This window comes from Megalobrama amblycephala, linkage group LG13, assembly GCF_018812025.1.
Source record: "Megalobrama amblycephala isolate DHTTF-2021 linkage group LG13, ASM1881202v1, whole genome shotgun sequence".
Classification (NCBI taxonomy): Eukaryota; Metazoa; Chordata; class Actinopteri; order Cypriniformes; family Xenocyprididae; genus Megalobrama; species Megalobrama amblycephala.
The window spans coordinates 22,352,954-22,374,760 of NC_063056.1; the positions used below are offsets into that span (position 1 = coordinate 22,352,954).

The 21,807-nt window shown below is 36.1% G+C and overlaps 2 protein-coding genes across 6 annotated transcripts in view; one reads left to right on the forward strand and one right to left on the reverse strand.

Moving 5' to 3' along the window:
• Window positions 1–1,121, forward strand: part of osbpl10b (oxysterol binding protein-like 10b) — a 66,881-nt gene extending 65,760 nt beyond the window's left edge. For all 5 annotated transcript variants that reach the window (XM_048153641.1, XM_048153642.1, XM_048153643.1 and 2 more), the window contains one exon: window positions 473–1,121. In XM_048153641.1, coding sequence (XP_048009598.1) covers window positions 473–517 — 45 coding nt within the window. In that variant the 3' untranslated portion in view covers window positions 518–1,121. The remainder of the gene's footprint in view (window positions 1–472) is intronic.
• Window positions 1,122–2,939: 1,818 nt separating this feature from the next.
• The window catches only part of stt3b (STT3 oligosaccharyltransferase complex catalytic subunit B), a 48,080-nt gene continuing 29,212 nt past the window's right edge, over window positions 2,940–21,807 (reverse strand). The window contains exons 6-16 of the mRNA XM_048153640.1: window positions 17,847–17,945; window positions 17,518–17,664; window positions 15,983–16,031; window positions 12,449–12,603; window positions 10,005–10,216; window positions 8,612–8,799; window positions 8,349–8,520; window positions 8,022–8,195; window positions 6,493–6,606; window positions 6,135–6,341; window positions 2,940–4,660 (exon numbers count right to left, since the gene is read on the reverse strand). Of these exons, the coding sequence (XP_048009597.1) occupies window positions 4,580–4,660; window positions 6,135–6,341; window positions 6,493–6,606; window positions 8,022–8,195; window positions 8,349–8,520; window positions 8,612–8,799; window positions 10,005–10,216; window positions 12,449–12,603; window positions 15,983–16,031; window positions 17,518–17,664; window positions 17,847–17,945 (1,598 nt within the window). The 3' untranslated portion in view covers window positions 2,940–4,579. The remainder of the gene's footprint in view (window positions 4,661–6,134; window positions 6,342–6,492; window positions 6,607–8,021; window positions 8,196–8,348; window positions 8,521–8,611; window positions 8,800–10,004; window positions 10,217–12,448; window positions 12,604–15,982; window positions 16,032–17,517; window positions 17,665–17,846; window positions 17,946–21,807) is intronic.

A 21,807-nucleotide genomic window follows, 5' to 3' on the forward strand; every position in this document is an offset into this window, starting at 1 on the left:
CTCGATGGTCCTAATCCTCTTCCGTACCCTCATGTTGTTCCAAACCCGTAAGAGTTTCGTTCATCTTTGGAACACAAATGAAGATCTTTTTGAGGAAATCTGAGAGCTTTCTGTCCCTTCATAGACAGCTACGTAACTGAAACACTGACACTTCAAAAAGATATCATAAAACTAATCCATATGAATTGTGCGGTTTTGGCCAAAACCGATTACTTTATATGATTGAATTTAGGCTTTTATTCACTTAAATGTCATGGTTTAAAAAGGTGCTCAAAAGCACCCATCTATGTTGTGACAATTCACCCACAATACAACATTTTACATTGTCACCATGTTTGGTACGGGACCGAATATTATTAATTTCCCTTCACGTCGCGCCTCTTTTGATTAGCTCCAGAGTCATGCAGGATATTGGTTCTCAAATCAGATCTAGCATGTCTAACATATGATTCTGTCCTTGAATTGCTTGCAGGGGGAGGGATGGGTGTACCACAATCCTCTATGGAAGACGAAGTGATTAGGAAAAGCTGGAGCCACATGATTCCGGTCCGTCACAGCAGCCCCGCCCCACAGATGGGAGTGTCCATGTAAACGAGGGGCTGGCCAACCAATGGGACTCAAGCAGCAGGGATAGACATTGATAATTTTTCTCCAACTTGTCGTAACGGAGAATGAAAGGTGCCAAAAACAAACAAAAAAGGACTCGAGAGTGGTTAAAATACCTCAAAAGCCCCTCCGGATGATAATGATTTGGACGTGGAGGCCTGAATTGTGTGACCTTGTGCAATATCTTTATATTTGTATATTACTTCTGGTAATCAATACTATAGTAAAGTGAATTTTCACACAGAAGAGATGTAGCATCTGTATCAGAGAGTATAACACTAATGACTGATAGCTATTATTTTAGAACACCATAGAGAGTATTTGAGACCAAGTAAGCACAGAGCGGCTGTAGTACGTGAGGAGGATGTATTCATGTTTAAGAGACCTCACCCCTCATGTTCGTATGTTATTTGAATGACTGAATCAATCTTACCATTTGATGACAGTATTATGCTTCAGCTGAGTCTCTCACACCTGAAGAAATAAAATGGATATTTGAAGGAATGGATTTAAAATCATGTGCAAATGTATTTTTTCCTTCATGATGTAGCAAGGTCAGTGATATGCATGCATTTCAGACAATTATTTTCTTACAAAAAAAAAAAGATTTTTGCCTCAAATAATGCTTCAAATGCTTTAAAAAAAGTAATGGGACGCCATTAATTTACAGCTTTCATGGAAAGTACAATTTACAATGTATCTGATATAATAAACAGCAGTTAAAGTTTAAATTGATTTGATTTTGCACATCTTAATGATGCACATCTAAATAAGGTAAAGTAAACCACATCGAGTTATGTAACCGAAAACTTTTTGTGACTTCCATAATAGGCATGAATTGTCTTGACTGAATGAAGATGTGTGCCTTTAAGGGTCTGACTGAGACAGACTTGCAAAGCGTAACAAATCCACTGGTCTCTCTGTGCCAGTGAACGCAAGACAGTATTGAGCTTTGATTAAAACACCCCATTAGCACAGATCCAATGCAGAACAGTGATTCTACTGTAAATGATCTCCCCAAACACTTGTTTAAAATACAGAAACGTCTGCCAAAGATAAGTGTGCACACTTCAGATGTGTAAATAATGGGTCAATACAGCCAGCTAGAAATTTAAATGGTTTCAGAAACTTATTATTAAAGTAGATTATTCAGATTTCATGTATATGAAAACCAATTCAACTCTCAGCTACATCTGAATGAGAAAACTACAGGGTAAACAAAGACGATTCAAAGGTTCACGGTTTGCCTAGTTAGAAAGCCGTCATTTGCCCCTGCTGGTAGAGACTGTAATTACACCATGTGGCTGAAAAAACCTTTTGACTTGCTTTCAATGGAGAGAGAAAAAAGGAACTATTCAGACTAGAATGTAAAAAGCACAAATAGTTCGTTATATTATATTTGATGTTTTACCAGTTCTAATTTTAAGGGTTCTTAACATGAAACATATTTTTCCCTGCCTGGATGAGGACAGTCGCTTGAGACTGTGCTGTCATGACGTACTTTTCCAGCATGCTCAGTCACATGACATTTACAGCTCATCTGATTCGCATAAATTCTGAAGGCGGCTCATACTTGACCATCTCCTTGGTGTGATGTGCTAGAGCTGCCACCTAGAGGACGCTTGTAGAATAACACCAAAGCAGTACAGCTGGACTTGAGCAGATTTTTTTTAAAGTGCCTTTTCAGATTTACCTTTCATGTGTGTGATGTAGTTGTAAATATAAACAGCCTGCTAAGTTTCAAAGATTAAAGTGCACGACCAAGGAGTTATCTCCCAAATGTAGGTTTGTAACAAATTGTCATAATGCCAGCTTACGGTATTCGTTGGCTGCTCGCAAACATCTACTTTGACCGTCAAACACTGTAGTTGTCTCTGAGGCCTGGAAGAGTTTGGTTCACGCTGTCGGCATGTGAAGACACTCTTTTCGGCACTGTGAAAGCAAATCCACTTTGCATGCACTTCCAACTGTTTGTATGACTGTGTATACAAGTGCTAAGGAAGCGTCAGGTGCTGAAATTCAGATATGGTAATGGGCATTTTGTTTCTGATATGCGCTGTAAGCAGTAAACCAATCGCAAAAGACTGGGCCGTCTGACCAATCAGAGCAGACTCTGTGAGAAACAAGTGATGCTGCAGTGTATATTTTGAGTGTTTTTTGATCTTGGATGCATGTAAAACTATTGTAGGAGACCACTAAACCAATATTAGGACCCTTTAAAATAGGATAACAGAAGCACTTTAAATAATAATTCTGATAAAAAAAAAAATAAAAAGGACAAACAAAATGGGAAAAAAGAAATATGTGTGCGCAAACATGGATAAGGCGGATTCTTTCATCGAGTCTTTTAATCACAAATGGCATCAACTCATTCTCACAAACAGCATCTTTGCCTTTCTCACTCCTTTTAATTTTTTTTAATTTTATTTTACAATTTATGGAATAAATTTTCACTTGAAAAAAAAAAAAAAAAAAAAAAAAAAAAAATACAGTTTTTGCATTTCAGGATGAAAAGCGTCCTCTTCTCAACTTCAAATTCATTCTTATTAATAAATACCTTCTCCTAAGATTCAGAGCCCTCTGAGAAGAATTATATGGATATGTTGTGGAGAAGAGGGGAAAACTGATCAAATTTTCCTTCTAATTATCTTACAAAAAAACAGATGAAGCAAAAGCAATAAGTAGGGTTGAAAACCAGAAAGGCAAAAAAACAGAGGGGAAAAAAGGTTTAAATGGCATCCCAGAAGAACTGAGAGAGAGAGAGAGAGAGAAAAAAAAACAAACAAAAAAAAAAAAACAACGGATGTTGCAGGAAGCGCCCTTTTCAACGTAAAAAAAAACTAAATGGAATATTCACACTAAAAATACGCACTCTCCACCTGCATGCTACTCAGTAGTGGATCCACATTAAGGTGAACTAAGACAAAGTGCATTCAGGCTAGTAATGCAGCATTTTAATAAACCTACAACTAATTCAGTTCACTCTTTGTCCTGGCAGACAGTCGTTTAGGAAGAGGGGGGAAATTTTGATTTCTAATTGGCCCAAGAAAAACTTCTGTTTTTCGCAAATGTGTGCGCAGGTGATGCCAAGCCGCAGCACCCCCTCTGGACAAAACACATGAGCAATAAAGGAAATAAAAGCGGATTCTTCTTCATTTGAATTTAGAATTATTGCATAAAATCTTACAACCAATAGAAAAACAAAAACAAAAACATTCAAAATGATGTAACGAACAAAATTATTTATAATCAAAATCACCACAACAGTTAAACATTATTAATAATCTAGTCCTTTGCAATGTCTGCCTTAGGGAAAACAAAACCTCACAAATTCAGAGCCACAAAGACCCCACTGCATTCTGTCACATAGAAACCGGGTTTGTCAGATAACAGTTAAAACCAAGAGAGCATTTTAGGGGCTGTCGCACTGTAGACGGCTCCATATTCCTCAGATTTTCCCACATCTTTTATTTTTAAATGGTTTTATAATCAAAAGGTAACAATTTATCACAGGCTCTGACAAAACAAAAAAAATCTCTTTGGTGCTCCAAGGTTCACTGAGCTTAATGAATTCATATTTGTTGGTTGTTTTAGCATTCGGTTGTATTATATTAAACTGTACCACACAAAAAAAAAAGTGCCTGCTGTTTGAGACACGGGCAGCGCTCTCGCTTCACCAGCACATTCAAGTACAAAAGAAAAAACAAAGAAACAAAAAAAAGAACAGAAGAACAAATTAAGTCCAGAGTTGTCAGAATAAAACTGCGGTGCAGATCCCCATCCTCCAACCGGTCATGGAACCTCCAGGAACCTCGTGGCAATCGCCGGACCAAAAGCCTCCAATCAAACGTTCTCAAGTGGGCGGCGCCAGACAACATGTTTGTTCTTTTTGATTGGTGGATTACTTACTAGTTGTATTTGTCCTTGTCTTTTGTTTTCCTCTTTTTCCATTCTCAGCGTTATCATTCAATAGCTAAACAGACTTCTTGTTCAGTTTCTTGCCTTTTTTCAGAGCCAGCTTGTTTTTGATGTATCCCCTCTTCCTTTTGGCTGTCTGTAAACCATGAAAAGAAACAAGTTAATTACACTTAAAAACAACCGATCATAACAGTCAATTGTATAACCATTATTACAACTATTAATTTTATTAATTACAGTAAGTAATATTTTTAAAAAAGGCTACATGGACGCGGTAATCCTTAAAGGGATAGTTCACCCAAAAATGAAAATTCTGTCATCATTTACTCACCCTCAAGTTGTTCCAAACCTGTATGAATTCTTCTTCTGCTGAACACAAAAGATATTTTGAGGAATGTCAGTAACTAAACAGTTGATGGACCTCATTGACTTCCATAGTATGGGAAAAAAAATAGTCCAATGAGGTCCATGAACTGTTTGGTTACTGACATTCCTCAAAATATCTTTTGTGTTCAGCAGAAGAAGAATTCATACAGGAACAACCTGAGGGTGAGTAAATGATGAACATTTTTGGGTGAACTGTCCCTTTAACATGCATTTTGTGCTATTAATGTCATAATTGATTTAAATAAATGATCAATTAATCATTCAAGAACATTCCTGAACATTACTAATTTTACTATTTCTATTTACTATTACTATTGCACTATTGACATTTTAGAGTGATGAAATGCATGAATGAATTTCACACTCGTTCAAACACCGCTTTTAACCCCGGGTAAAGGAGCGTTTTACACTTGTAATTTAGATGCGGGGTTAGAAACACTTTTTATCCGGGGTTATGAAACCCGGCTCCAGAGCAGGTTTAGCACCGCTTTTGCGGTGTTAACTCTGCATTGCAGTGCCAAACTTGAAATGATGCAGTGTTAGGAATGTTACAACTAGATGTTTAGCAACCGACAACCAATCGCGTGCCTTATATTCACAAGCTTTGGGCAGTCACGGAAACACCGCTCGATGTATTACCTTTACGGTTTGAAAAGTTCACTCAGAAAATGTGATATTACAGTCAGCAATGTGTAATATGAGGACGTGCAATGCTAGAGCCTTTATGTAAACAGGTCACGTGCTGCGTTCATCCAATCACTGACTCCGCAAATATGCAAATAGTATGCAAAAAATGCTGACTGACACACAATGTAAGCGTGTGCACAGAAAGCCGCGTCTCTCGGCATGTGATCGCGAATTCAGTTCTTTTCACACCTTATTGTGCTTGAATGGCCAAATACACACGCAATTATGTCAAAATGCCCATTGTGTGAAGTATTCATGTAAACAGCTGGTTATGTCTTAAGTGAAAGTAAACAGTTGGGTGTAAACCGGATGTGTATTAGTATAATGGATCCGTGCGTTTGGTCTTAAAGTGACAGCAGCCTAATATATAAACGAGATAAAATAACCCAAAATACCTATATTGTGAATTATATATCGTTATCGTGAAATAAATTCTCAGATTGTGAAATAAGAATTGTCAAATCGCCCACCCCTATTTAAATCTCACATTATTAAATGTTCATAATGCTGTTGTAACGGAATCTAGAGGGAAGAACCTTTTTTGAGGTGTACTTCTGCTTGGCTGCGATGTTGCGGAGCTTGTGGTCCAGGGCCTGTCGGTTCTCTTGCTTCTTCACCCTGTAGATGCGCACCAGCCAGTGCTCAGAGGTAAACGCCTCCTCCAAGTGTTTCAGACGGATGTCCTTATTGCCGATCTCTGCATTCCGTGTCCGGTCAAATCCAGGGGGTGTGCGGAAGTCCAGCTGTGGGAGAGGCATTTGCGGTTAGTTTTTATCTATATACACATTCCTACACTCTCAGAAGGGCACAACGGTGATGACTTAAGGATCAGCCCTTGTTGTCACAACACAATTAAAGTATAGACCTAAAGAATTAAAAGGAAGAAACACTTACTTGCATTTCCCCAAAGCGGTAGTAAGACATCTTGTACATCAGGCAGTTGAGCAGGGTGGGAGAGCCGGCCTTGTCCACTCTAAACTCCCCCTGTGGTGTGAAGTAATCGCTTTCCTGCAAAAGAACAAAAAGACACCTCAAAAAATAGCAAATATCAGAAACATGTGAATTATGTATAATAACAGGAATATTTTTCACCGTGGGCGACCTGAAAGCCCATCAACAGTAACTGTCTTAATGTATTGTAGAAGACAGTGCTTGTTACATAAAGCGCTGTATTAATTGCTGTAGCGGGGGAGCGTTAAAGAGGATTAATTTAGAGACGCAACATCTCAGGGAGAGCTTACGTGACAGTCTAACAGCACACTAAAACACAGCATGCCATCAGCATTATCAAATTCTATCAGAGAAGCTCATTCACAGCACTCCTACAAAAAAAGTTTGGTTTGGTTTTTAAAATGGCAAAAATCCAGGTAAAATATAATAAAACACCTTAAAATCTTTATTTTCTATTTTTAATACAAACTCAAATTCAACTGGACTGAATTAGGGTACGTTTACACAACAAAGTACTAAAAACATTTTTCACGTATAGACAACGTTGTCAAAACGATCCCCATTCACACAGATCTGCTCAAACGATTAAAAACGCTGTAATATGCTTCCAGGCCAGTAGTTGGCGATGTCACTTTTTAAAGAAACACTATAAACCTACAGACTGAAGTTGTAACGTCGCCGTTTCCACAAATTTGTGGTACTATAGTTTACACACAGATGATAACGGTATAGTTTTCAAAAACTTGAACGCCGAAATCCATTTTCAAATGTTTACATTTTCAGGCCCCCAAAACACCGTTGTCGTGTAAATGAACAGCCAAAACACATACAATTTCTGTTTTTAGTTGAAAACAACATTGTGTAAATGGCCCCTTAGATTTAAAAAACTTTTGATGGATTTAAAATATCACTAATAAAATAATTGTGAAATATTGTACTTGGATATTTTAAAAAATAAATAAAAGCTATTATAAAACTATTCCCAAAAAGGAAATAAAGCAAAAAAAAAAAAAAAAAAAAAAAAAAAAAAAAAAAAAAAAAAACAATATACTAAAAAAATGATAAATTGTTAATAAAATATAAATTAATTAAAAGAACATTATAATCGCCCATCCCTAATCTATGATTAGACATACAGCACACCAGACATCTCATAAAATTATAAAATATTCATTATGCCCATCCCTAATCTTTTCCATTTATTACACAAATTCAATAATGCAATAAATCATCTAATTCCCTTAACTTTACATATATACTATTCAAAAAAAAAAAAAAAAAAAAAAAAAACACACCACCACCACCACCACCACCACCAACACCAACAACAACAACATACTCAAAGGAAATTAGAAATTGTAAAAAAATAAAATAAAAAAAAAAATAAAAAAAAAAATATTACCCATCCCTAACCTATAATGATTTTAAACATATAGCACACTGGACATACAAAAGCCAGGATTGACACTGACCCGGATATCTTTAGGGTGTTCCCCCTCAGCGATGCGCACCATCCACAGGAACTTGTTAATGTCGTCGCCTGAGTATCCAATCACTCCCCCAAAGATGATCAGAACGTAATCCACATCCAAGGACTTCATAATCTCATAGGCTGCACTCTCATTGGAGGACATGGCTTTACCGACCTGCAGAAGGAACAGAATATACATCTTTCATAGTCCTCAAGATGGCGCTACTGATACAAAGTCAAATCTGTTCATTTCTTCTTGTTCTAGAAAAAGTCCCGATTTACTCTTAACTTATAGCCTATCAGACTCCATTGTAATGGCTGCCCTCACCAGTGCTATGTGGCTGTTATTCCACGTGTTGTTGTCCACCAGCGTGGTGCGGTTGGCCATGCCGGCAATCTGATATCCGTAGTCCCACCAGGACATGACTCGAGCGTGTTCATCTGTATTCTGCCTGAGCCAGTAATACGCTTCACGGAAATCGTCCAGAATGTTGCGTGATCTAGAGGCAATTATAAATTAATGAAGAAAAATCAATAAGTCAGATATTTCTTATTTTAAACAAGAAAAAGGCCACATGAAGGTGCTCTTACCCGTCATGGTTGTATGATGCCAGCACTACGCTGGGACTGGAGTAGGCGTTGCTGGTGACCCACGTGCAGTGCACCGCAAACATCATCAAGAGCATCAGCATTAACATGGTAACAATGCTTTTGATGTTGGGGCCCAAACCCTCTTCTGGCCGGTCCTGCTCTGACACGTGCTTTCGGACTTTGCCGGCCTGCAAAGGCACATGGACACACCAATTAGATCAGACTGAATGCAGATGAGCTACAAACAAGGTACCCACAAATCAACATTCTGTTTTCTGCAACAACAAAGTATTTTCTATAAACCAACACAGGGTATTCAGCAGGGGTGTGACATTTCTCAAACTAACTAACAAAAATAACTACAGTTGTTGTTGTAATAATAATAATAATAACAATAACAATAATAACAACAACAACAACAACAACAGTTATCCAATTTAAAATACCAGTTATTAAATAGTTACATAAAAAACACTGCTTTATATATATATATATATATATATATATATATATATATATATATATATATATATATATATATATATATATATATATATATATATATATATATATATATATATATATATATATATACTGATATAATAATAATAATAATAATAATAATAATAATAATAATAATAATAATAGTTATCCAATTTAAAATACCAGTTATTAAATAGTTACATAAAAAACACTGCTTTATATATATATATATATATATATAAAAAATACTGATACATAATAATAATAATAATAATAATAATAATAATAATTAATAAAATACCAGTTACAACAACAACACTGCTTTATTATATATATATATATAAATAATACTGATACATAATAATAATAATAATAATAATAATAATAACAACAGTTATCCAATTTAAAATACCAGTTATTAAATAGTTACATAAAAAACACTGCTTTATATATATATATATATATATATATATATATATATATATATATATATATATATATATATATATATATATATATATATATATATATATATATATATATATATATATATATATATATATATATATATATAATAATAATAATAATAATAATAATAATAGTTATCCAATTTAAAATACCAGTTATTAAATAGTTACATAAAAACACTGCATATATATATATATATATATATATATATATATATATATATATATAAAAATACTGATACATAATAATAATAATAATAATAATAATAATAACAACAACAACAACAACAACAACAACAATTATTATTAATTATTATTAATAATAATAATAATAATAATAATAATAATAATAATAATAATAATAATAATAATAATATTACTGTATAAATATTATTTAAATGCATTAATTTGGTCCTTAGCCTGACCTTTGACCCTTCACTCACCTTATCATAGAGGTTCCCCTGATTCCTCTTGTCGTCCTCATCACTGCTGTCCTCGGCCGGAGGGTTCTCACGCTTCATGTCATCGCCCAGGTAGTGCTCGAACACACTGGAGAAGGCGATGGCTGACAGCATGCACACCACTGGGGTGAGTGTCAGCATCAGACGCACCATCACACCAGCAAAGTACACCGCGCTGATGGCATATAGAGCCACTAGGGGGCGATGGAGAAAACATCAGTTATGATTCCAGTAGACAATGCAGCACTGCAGTTAATTAACTAGTGTAGTGTTTATAGTTCTGTACTGGATAACTCCTGAGAGAAATCGACAAACACGGAAGTGGGCCTTTAAACGTGTAGCAACATGTTGTCTGTTCAAGTTCCCTTGTTTAATCTAGTGAAAGACTTCAAGAACGCCATGACAGCCATTGAAAAATAAAACAATCTCTTCTGGGGACTGAGACTAATTCAATGCATTCTGTTCCCAAGCACCTCTACAAATGGAAATATTCATAGCAGACATCAAAACAGCAGTGAGTGTTCTCAGGTACAAACAGGATACAATCACCACAACTTAAAACTGTTCAGAATAAACTGCCTGCTGGTAGAAATAAGCTCAAGGATCTTTAGTTGTAATTCTGGAGGCTCGAAATTACGTTTTTTTTTGTTTTGTTACAGAAAAGCAAGTGGCCTATCAAGAATATACCCTGACAACATTTAATATATTTTGAATTCTATAGATCCTTATTTTAAGGGCCTTTTTATGGCTTAATATGATTCCAAAGTTAGTGGGAGAAATCTAATTTGTATAAAAATGTCAAAGTAGATATCAACCAAATTACAGAGACCCCAAAAAGTTTTATAATATTTTATAATAATAATAATAATAATATTATTATTATTATTATTATTATTAATAATAATAATCTATTTGTGAAATGCTTGTGTGGATTGAAATTTTGCTAACTAATATTTGTATAAATATATATGTATAATATGTATATTTATTAAATACATTTAATTTTACATAAATACATTTTATAACTATATATGCGAGTCAAAATCTGCTAAAGGGTAATTACAACAACAGTTTAAAAAGTGATTTTAACTATTATTTACAACAGGATCTAAATTGAGATGATACAAACAACTTTGTACATCAAAACCACTATTTTCCTGGTTAAAAAAAATAAAAAATTTCAGAAGTCAACAAATTTTCGACAGCTGAATGCAACACATTTGACAAGCAAACATATCAGTCTCTGAGTAACGTAACTTATTTAAGCCACAAAATAAACTTCATTACATAAAATAAGTATAACAAATTATGCAAGAAGCATTTTGAACATCTCCAGCATGTGTCGCATGTTATGACATCCGTCAAAAACTTAGGCTGGCTGTCGGTTGGAATATTAAAATATTAAATTAAAACATTGACATAACACTCATGGGTATCAATCACTTCACTAAATACCTGCCAGCTAAGAAATAATTATTATCTTACGATCCATCCTTTTTCAAATCCGTATCATTTGAACATCATGACATCGTGCACAATACACGGTAGTATTTAGGACAAGCAGAGGTCCAGTGGGGTACATGTATTTTGTGGAAACCTCACATTACCGGATGTTTTGAACGCTTCATCACTTTCCGAGAAGAGGGAGAAAATGGCGGCCCGAGTGGCTTTAAAATGATTTCTGTCTGTCAAAAGACGATAACGTACGTAATACAATGTGCACAAATATAAATTTGTTCTTCACTCGCTGAAATTAAATCTGAATGATCAGAGAACTGAGTGAAATACTTTACACTACATGCTAAAGAAAATACATGCCAATCCAACTGAAAAACTTTGCCTGGGTTAGTAAACTTAGATCAACGTGTGTTGGTTTTGATGTACATTTTTTATGCACGAACTACACATTGTGATTCTAACATTCCTGATTTGAATATTTTCAATACTTTTCTATTCTTGACTGATCTTTTTTCATAATTTTGACAATAGATGAACTTAAAAGAGTGATCTTGAGATGTGTCCCTGTAGTCATCCAATTTGACTCATTTTCTGATGTAATATATATTATATACAGTACCTGACAGGTGAATTTTATAAAATGTAGTTTGATCACCATCTTCTCCGTTTAAAAGATGATACATGATTTGTTACATTTAATTTCGCCTTAGTAGATTTTGACTTGTGTATAAATTAAATATATATTACATAAATATTTTTGTTACATCAACTGTCACAGTCTGTCAAGACAGATACTGATAATAAAAAAAAGAAACAAGAAAGCCAAGGCATCAGAGTTGACAAGTTTACAGACATGCATTTTCAGTAAAGCTGCTTTGAAACTATTTGAAAAGCGCTATACGAATCCACATCAATCAAACTGAATAGACACATCGTCTGGTGAATGAAAGGACATTAGAGCTGCTCACCAAAGACTCGCTCATCATTGATGTTCTTGATACAGAACCAGAGGCCTGCTGGGAAGGTGCAGACCAGGATGTGCAGGTCAAAGAAGAAGGAGACCCAGGTGGTAGGCTGGTGCTCTGACACCGATGCGATGATAGGGATGTGGATCTTTGCATATCTGTGGATAACAGGCAGGGAGGGCTTTGTTGACTTTCTATGTAAATATGTTGCAAATGAAAGTCACTTTAACACCTAAATAACAATTTTGCTCTTTGTTAACCAGAACTAAGCTGGCACAACCCAGGTGACGGCAGATTACGAAGACAGTCACACACCATAAATTCAATTTTGATTTCATATTGACTTCAAAACCCATCTCAGAAATGTTTCAGAAAAGAGTTCCACTGGATCGTGTCAGTTTTGAAAGCAAAGCATCCACAAAATTCATCTCAAAACAGCTCTTTGAAGAATAAAGCCAATTTTTTATCAGCGAAAAGCATCTCCAACAGCAAACAAAAAGTGTTACTCTCTAAGGACTAAAGTTTGCCTTGTAAAAAGAAATGAAACAGAACTTAATAAGTGAAACAATGTCAAGACTTTGGACAAGCCAAAACCGTGTGCGTATGTTGTGGAGTTGCGCTGTTGTTCGTCCTCTCAATTTTGCTGCATTACTGCACTCAATTTTGGTGACTATCAGTGTTCTTCTGATCATTATCTGGCGACCTGACCTTCCGTATCTGTGCGGACTGCAGCGCAGATGGCTGACTGCGCACAGCGAGAGCTCGACAGGACTGTGGGTCTCCCTGCAGAGCTGCTGCATTGACGGAGTTACACATTTATGAATTTATGATGGGCGACATTTCACTGAGGGCAAAGAACAAAAAGAAGCCGGCAAAAAGCAAATGGGTTTTATGGCAGCAAGGTAAAGAGGTACAAACATTGCCATACATTTACTTGCAGGGCTGCCAAAATAACTTAAAAAAAAAAAATCAAGATTACAATACAAGCCTATCAGTAACGACAACCTGTCCTATTGTGCGTCTTTGAAGAAGTCTGGTCCACAGCTGTATAGTGTTTCACTTCTGTTCGTGGTGATGCACAAATTAGAGTCCTGAAAAGTTTTTACTTTCACCGTACTTGGTGAAACACCCAATATACACTGCAAGAAGTGAGTGATGTGACAAAACTAGAACACTTCATGAGAGCTTGCACTGAACTGCAGAGCTCAAACATTGCAAGCAGTAACAGCTTGATTACAATTTGATTGATTACATATACACAGCGTCCTGTGTATATGTGTTATTTTTAAAATTCATAGTTTTTCATGCTGCAAAGAGAGCCAGTGTGAAGTTGACCATTTAGGTGACTTTATGTCTTGATCTACAGATAAAAAAAAAAAAAAAAAAAAAGATATATATATATATATATAAGGTTCTGCAGCCTACATAAAGAATATCACATGCAGTCCAGTATTTTAAATGTAAATGTATGAGACTCAAAGTCTGCTGAGGAATTGTGTGGGTCACATTTCACTGTATCAATATAATTGTTTTTTTTTTGTAATGTAATTTTTTTGGGTTGGGCATTAAGATTTTTGCACTGTGGCAATTTTCAGGACATTTAAAGAGATAGTTCTCATAAAAATGAAAATTCTGTCATCATTTACTCACCCTGAAGTAGTTCCAGACCTGTATGAATTTCTTTGTTCTGCTGAACACAAAGGAAGATAATTGGAAGAATGTTTGTAACCAAACAGATCTCAACACCCACTGACTACCATAGTAGAAAAAATAAATACTATGGTAGTCAATGGGGGGGCGAGACCTGTTTGGTTGCCGACATTCTTCCAAATATTTTCCTTCATATTCATACAGGTTTGAGACTATTTGAGGGTGAGTAAATGAGGACATCATTTTCATTTTTGGATGAACTATCCCAAAACACACATTTCCCCTCCAAAATCTAATTTTTTCAATGAAAATAAATAAATAAAATTGTAATGTTAAAAAAAGTATAACATTTGAACTTTTTAAAATTACTATTTATACATGTGGTAGTCTCTGTTGGGCTGTTATATAATTATTTATGATAATTACATTCCTATTTAATAATAAAGAATTTATATTACAGTAATGAGTAAAAAAATGGGAGAAGATAGACATTATGCGCACAAACCAAAAAAGAAAATGTATTTATTTGATAATTTTGGGCTAAAATATGACCCAGACATCATGTTTATGTTGCATATATAAAACTTATATATGAAGTTTACCTCACATTATAAAGAAATGCATTGTAGCAGACCAAACTTAAACCAATATAACATTTTTTGTTAATATTAAAGGTGTAGTTCATCCAAAAATGAAAATTCTGTCATTTATTACTCGCCCTCATGTTGTTCCACACCCGTAAGACCTTCGTTCATCTTCGGAACACAAATTAAGATATAAGCCACTGAACCTCTCAAGGTCCATAAAGGTATTAAAGTTATATTTAAAACAGTTCATGTGAGTTCAGTAGTTCTACCTTAATATTATAAGCTACGAGAATACTTTTTGTGCGCCAAAAAAACGAAATAACGACTTTTCAACAATATCTATTACGGGCCGATTTCAAAACACTGCTTCAGAGCTTTGCAAATTGAATCAGTGGTTCGGAGCGCCAAAGTCACGTGATTTCAGCAGTTTAGCCATTTGATAGGAGATCCAAATCATCACTGATTCGATTCGAAACAAAAGATTCGTAAAGCTCTGAAGCAGTGTTTTGAAATTGGCCATTACGAGATATTGTTGAAAAAAGTCGTTATTTTGTTTTTTTGGTGCACAAAAAGTATTCTCGTCGCTTTATAATATTAAGATAGAACCACTGTACTTACATGAACTGTTTCAAATATGATTTTAATACCTTTATGGATCTTGAGAGGTTCGGTGGCTTTGCTCTCAATGCAGGCCTCACTGAGCCATCGGATTTCATTAAAAATATCTTAATTTGTGTTCCGAAGATGATCGAAGGTCTTACGGGTGTAGAACGGCATGAGGGTGAGTAATAAATGACATTATTTTCATTTTTGGGTGAACTAACCCTTTAAAATAAATATTGTGAGATTCAACCAAACTATCAAAAATTATTTATTTAATGTATGATTCTGGAGTGAAATATGACCCAGGCATTTTTTAAGCTTTGTGAGCTTAAACTAAATTCTATTAATCCCTCCCAAAAAAATGTGATTACAATATCAAGGCAAATAACAATTACAATTTGTCATAACAGCAAAGTACCACATGCTTGTGCACTAGCAGCAGGGTTTCATTGGCAGTGTGAATGAATATCAACTGAAGGCAGCTATTCAGACATAATTCAAGCCGGTCGAAGAACCTGCTTACAGACATAAATCATGCTACATGTTTGAGCCTGTGACAAAATCAGCTCTTTTGTTGTTAAGCCGTTTAACAGGGTGTGCTAATGAGCTATTAGCAACTCACTTGTATGACAGAGCACCAAAAAAGAAAAAAGAAAAAAAAGAAGTGTATGCAGTATAAACTATAAGACATAGTTACCCTGTGTCCCATAGAGAGTAAAAACGCCCACTCCAAGGAGCAATGTACCCTGAAAAGCACATAAACACAACAGAGTGATTAAACAAACAGGCGCACACAAACCACCCGACCATTACTGACTCAAGAGCACTTTCAAGCAGCTTCTGAGGCACTGATGAGCCTGGACTACATCCAGTGAACCTTAATACCACACATATAGCCAGCAACATTTTCAATTAATCTGCACCGCGAGACTGCGCTCGGTTTGAAAAGCAGTGTGGCGAGTGGAGGGAAGTGCTTAATGAGATCTCAGAGGCCTGCTGCAGACAAGGCCCTGCAGCAGGAAGATTAATGAAAGCCTCGGGTACGACGGGAATACAAGCAAATCACCCTGACTCCATATATACCGGCAGAGGTGCGGTGTTAAGAGGCTGAGGTCATGGAGTCACGCCGTATTCAGGTGAGAAGGCAGAGAATTGGATGTGATGGCATGGATGCGTTTTTCTTTCTTCCTCCCTCACTGAAAAGGGTATGGTTTGGATGATTTAGACAAGGGCGAAATATAAAAAATAAAAAAAAAATTGCCATCTGAATGTCATCAAGGGTGATGTTGCCTTGCAAAAAATTGTTTCACAGTCCATCAGCGTTGTGTCCTCTACTTGACAAGTAAACAGCAATGAACCTTTTTAATATTATGCTGAAAAAAAAAAACAGCTTTTTATTCTGCAAATCAGTCACGCAGGGTGACAATTTATTATGGTGCAATCTATTTACTGACAATCTTGCAAAAAAGTGGGGCATAAAAAAAAAATTCAAAACAAATCTTCCTGTGACAGTTCTGACCTTTCAATAGAGAGTTGGGTAAGATATGTCAGTGGATAAATCTGTGCCAGACCCTTACTCCATCAAACAGGGCATCACTTTTAACATGTTACTAAATATTTATATAGGCCTCATAATCGGTTTTCAACATTGATAAAAATGGAAAAAAAAAAAATTAGCAACGAAGCAGCATATTAGAAAGATTTCTGAAGGATCATGTGACACTGAAGACTGGAGTAATGGCTGTTGAAAATTCAGCATCACAGGAAAAAAATTACATTTGAACATTGAAATTTAAAATTAATTTTGTAATACATTTTCTAATATTACTGTTTTTTTTTTATATACTGTATTTTGATCAAATGCAGCCTTGGTGAGAGTAAGACGTTAAAACAAATTGTAACGACCCCAAACGGTAGTATAAATAGTTCACATATTCCTGAATTACAAAAAACCCAGGTTATGTGGGTGAAGCTGTCTTTTTTCATAAGTCATGTTTGTATGTAATAGATTTCTTATATTTCAGGATGTTTGCTATTGTCTTAAATTAGAATATACATTTTTACCTCTCTCACTTCTTGCAAAGAGGATAACTTTAGTAAAAAGTGGCACAGTTTACCCCACTCTCCCCTAACTGATATCCAAGCAAAGACCTATTTAAACCAAGTCTAAGTTCAGTTGAAAGTCTTTTAAATTGTTCAAATTAAATGCAGCTGTGGTCCTTTTGCACTCACCTGTGTAAGTCAGGTAAATAACAGTAAGGAAAACCACCCCCGCAGCCAGAGAAACGCCCAGAAAGAACAGTGTCTGGAACTCCTGTCTGGTCAGTCTGTCCTTCAGATACTGCAGAAAGGCGTAAGCCTGAAGTAATGCAAATACACCTGCAAACACACATGCCCCATTAGCCCATATACTCAACACATGGTCATGAAGTATTGGTGCTGATTGGATGCGATGTAAATGATCGCCCTCATGGCTTTTCTGGATTTGAGTTGAGAGAGCTATGCTTAAATTAGAGTAAAACCGCAACAGTTAATGAAGAATGGAGGTAAACCAGTCTTACCTGCAGCAGCCATGTGCTCGCTCGTCCTGATGGGCTGGAAGCCTACAAAGGGAATCTGCATGGACAGCACCAACCCCACTATATAAAAGGTGCTGTAGGCTGAGATAAAGAGAAATGGAGAAAGAAACTGAGAATAGCCATAGATGGTCATTGAGTCTCCAAAACAAAAACAAAAAAACCCCTCATCTTATGTGAGCACAAAGGGATGGTTCACCTAAAAATGAAAAGTCTGTCAATATTGACTAACCACCATTACGTTCCAACCCCGTAGGACTTACTTTGTTCAGTGGAACACAAAAGGAGTAATTCTGAAGAAAATGTCCCAGTCGCAGCCTTCCATGCAATTACAACGAACGGTGACTGAAGTTGAGTTTGTCAAGCTTCAAAAAAAGGACACAAAAGCACCATAAAAGTGGCCTAGATAACTGCACTTTATTTCAAGTTTTCTGAAGACCTGAAAAAGGAACGACTTGGCCAGTTCCTCTTCACATAAAGCTAATGTATGGCTTCAGAAGATTTGGAATATAGAGCATTAGGTCAGCTTTTGTTGTGCTTTTACATTCTTTTAAATGCCTCATTAACTGTAACTGCAGGGAAAAGAGCAACCAACACAATTCTTCAAAATATATTTTCTGTTCCACAGAAACAAGTCATGCAGGTCTAGCACAACACGAGAAAATGACAGTATTTTTTTGCATTTTGTGGGTGAACTATCCTCATCCCTGTGACCAAATGATTATGTTCCTCTACTGTAAGTCACTTAAGTTTCTCCTAAATGCATAAATGTACATAACCATTCAAAACTCCAAGAGTCAGTAAGAGTTTTATTCAGCAAGGATGTATTACAACAGTGGTCTCAAACTCAATTCCTGGAGGGCCACAGCTCTGCACAGTTTAGCTCCAACTCACACCTGTTTGGATGTTTCTAGTAATCCTGAAGACCTTGATTAGCTGGATCAGGTGTGTTTGATTAGGGTTGGAGCAAAACTGTGCAGAGCTGTGGCCCTCCAGGAATTGAGTTTGAGACCACTGTATTACAATGATCAAACATGACAGTAAAATATATTTATACATTTACAAAAAGATTTCTATTTCAAATAAATGCTGTTCTTTTATACTTTCTATTTATAAAATAATCCTGAAAAATGTACACAAATTTCCACAAAAATATTAAGCAGCAAAACTGGTTTCAACATTGATAAGAAATGTTTCTTGAGCAACAAATCAGCATATTAGAATGATTTCTGAAGAATCATGTGACGCTGAAAACTGGATCATGTGGCTGCTGAAAATACAGCTTTGCATCACAGGAATAAAATTCTATTTTCTTATGTTTTAAAATGTAAAAGAATTTAAATTGTAATAATATTTTCAATATCAACCAAATGCAAGCAGCTTTGGTGAGCATTTGAACAGCAGTGTAAAATTTAACTCATAACCATGTTTTGTATCACTTTGCACTCTCCTGATGCAAACGCTCCAAATCCTGCATTGAGGCACTCTTAATATTGTTAGTTCCTTATGATTAATTGCATTTTCCCCATTTGCAAATTGCTAAGTCTGCTAAGTAAATGAAAAAAAAAAAAAAAAAAAAAAAAAAAAAAGGTTTTAAAGCACTCTTTAAAGCACCACAAAAATTTCACAACAAGTTCTAACAGACATGAAGCTATTCAGTGCAGTCCTGTTTCGTCCTGGATTTACATTTGTCTAATGGCAGCAGTGGTATGTGGGTCTTCCTGAAGCAGAACGGGTTGCGAGGGGAGACGAGGGGGCTTGGATGTCCCTGAATGCGCTCTAATCTGGGCTCCAGTCCCAGCAATGCAAGAGCCGTTAAGTAAAAGAGTTGAAAGACAAAAAACAATTCAACAAAGATCCACACTGTATCTTATTTTGGACCAAGAAACGCCCACTTAGAAAAGGAAGTGGGTGTTTAGCAGACAAATAAAAATCAACAAATAAGCTACTTTAGTGCACAATATACATATATCCTTATATTATCCTTATATCAAATATACACAAATCCTTGTCCAAGCTCTTGTTCTATCTAGATTGGACTATTGTAATGCTCTCTTGGCTGGCCTTCCAGCATGCACTGTCAAGCCTCTACAACTGATCCAGAATGCTGCAGCAAGACTGGTCTTCAACGAACCGAAGAGAGCGCACGTCACTCCTCTCTTCATCAGTCTGCATTGGCTGCCAGTAGCTGCTCGCATCCATTTCAAGGCTCTGATGTTTGCTTACAGAACGACCGCTGGCTCTGCACCGCTATACCTTAACTCGCTACTTCAGACTTATGCGCCCCCCAGAAACTTGCGTTCTGCAAGTGAACGGCGACTTGAGGTGCCATCACAAAGGGGCACAAAATCACTCTCACAGACCTTCTCCGGGTCTGTTCCTGGCTGGTGGAATGACCTGCCAAGCTCTATCCGAGCTTTTTCAAAAAAATGCTAAAGACGTATCTTTTCAGCACTTGACTCAGTAATAGTAGCACTTACCTTGATTTCTATTCTTCCATCTATGTGTGTATTAAAAAAAAAAATAATAAAAAAATTCTTTGCTACGAGCACTTTACTGTCATAACTGTGACTTCATACAGCACTTACATACTGTTGTTCTCATGTTGATTTCTACTGTTCTCATTTGTAAGTCGCTTTGGATAAAAGCGTCTGCTAAATGACTAAATGTAAATGTAATATCCGTCCCTTTCTAAACCAGCTATTATGGTATTTCCTACCTGTCCTTTCATATTATTCAAAGTGAAAAATACTGCATGATAAAAACAAAATGGAGAGAAAACACTGACATGCCAGTGACGGAGAGCAGTCGTTTCTAGAAGAATGACAATTGCAACAGTCTGTCAACTGTGCGATACTTGATTGACAGCTCCGTGATGTGGACCCCTACCTGAGAGACAGGTGTTAACAGCCTGTCAGAAGATAGGTCCAAAACACACTGGTGCGAGTGTGTGTACATGAGAGACGGCGATACAGCTGCGCAGTAGAGGAAACCGAAGCCGCTTGTGACAGAGCGACTGTATGAGCTGTCAGCCTTTGAGAAGCATCAATTAAGGGCCAAACTGGACCACCTTCACTCCAAAACAGGATGCTCTAATGAGACAATACACACCTTGCCCTCCAGACACAAAACAAACACTTCCTCATTCCTGGACAGCTGACAGGGTGTTGTGTGTAAAAACTCTAAAAAGGTAGTGAAGAACAACGATTAAAAGGGTTGATTTAACAAGTGACGTAATATAAAGTGTCTAGAGTCAAATGGGGATTTCTGAGCATCTAGTTCTGGTTCTCCACGTGAGCGACTACCTGGAAGTGGAATTATACACCAGAAGAGACTTTTCCCTCTTGCATTAGCACCTATAACGGAACCCTCTGGTGACGTAATCTAGGGTTTGTGTCGTTTCTGTGCATGACACAATAGTAGCAATACCAATGACAATGATGGAGGACACTCTTTAGACTTTGGTTTTGTGTTTTTAAGATGAGACATGGAAAGGTGATATTTTGGCAACTCAATCTCTCTGTATAACCTCAAAGTGCTTTTTGGAAACTATTCTGACAAGTTAGACTGCTTCTTAAGTTCTTGAAGCATGCATTACTTCCTGCAGTGGGAAAGTGGCTAGATTCTCACAGAGTCATATTATCTAACTAAAATCTGGTCCAAATCTCAAATTAAACAACCACAGTGCAATAGCATCATCTTAAAGTCCTCGGTCTCTGAATGATTGTACAGTAAATGCTTGAGAAATTAGCAGAAGAAACATACCTGAGGTAGAAGAAACTACCTCACAAAAATAAAGTGGAATATACCACATCTACTTGTCAATATCTGCACTACCATTCAAAAGTTCAGGTCAGTAACTTTTTTTTTAAATAAATAAATGCCTGAATTCAGCAAGGATGTATTAAATTGATCGACAGTTACAGTACAGAAGTGTATAATGTTT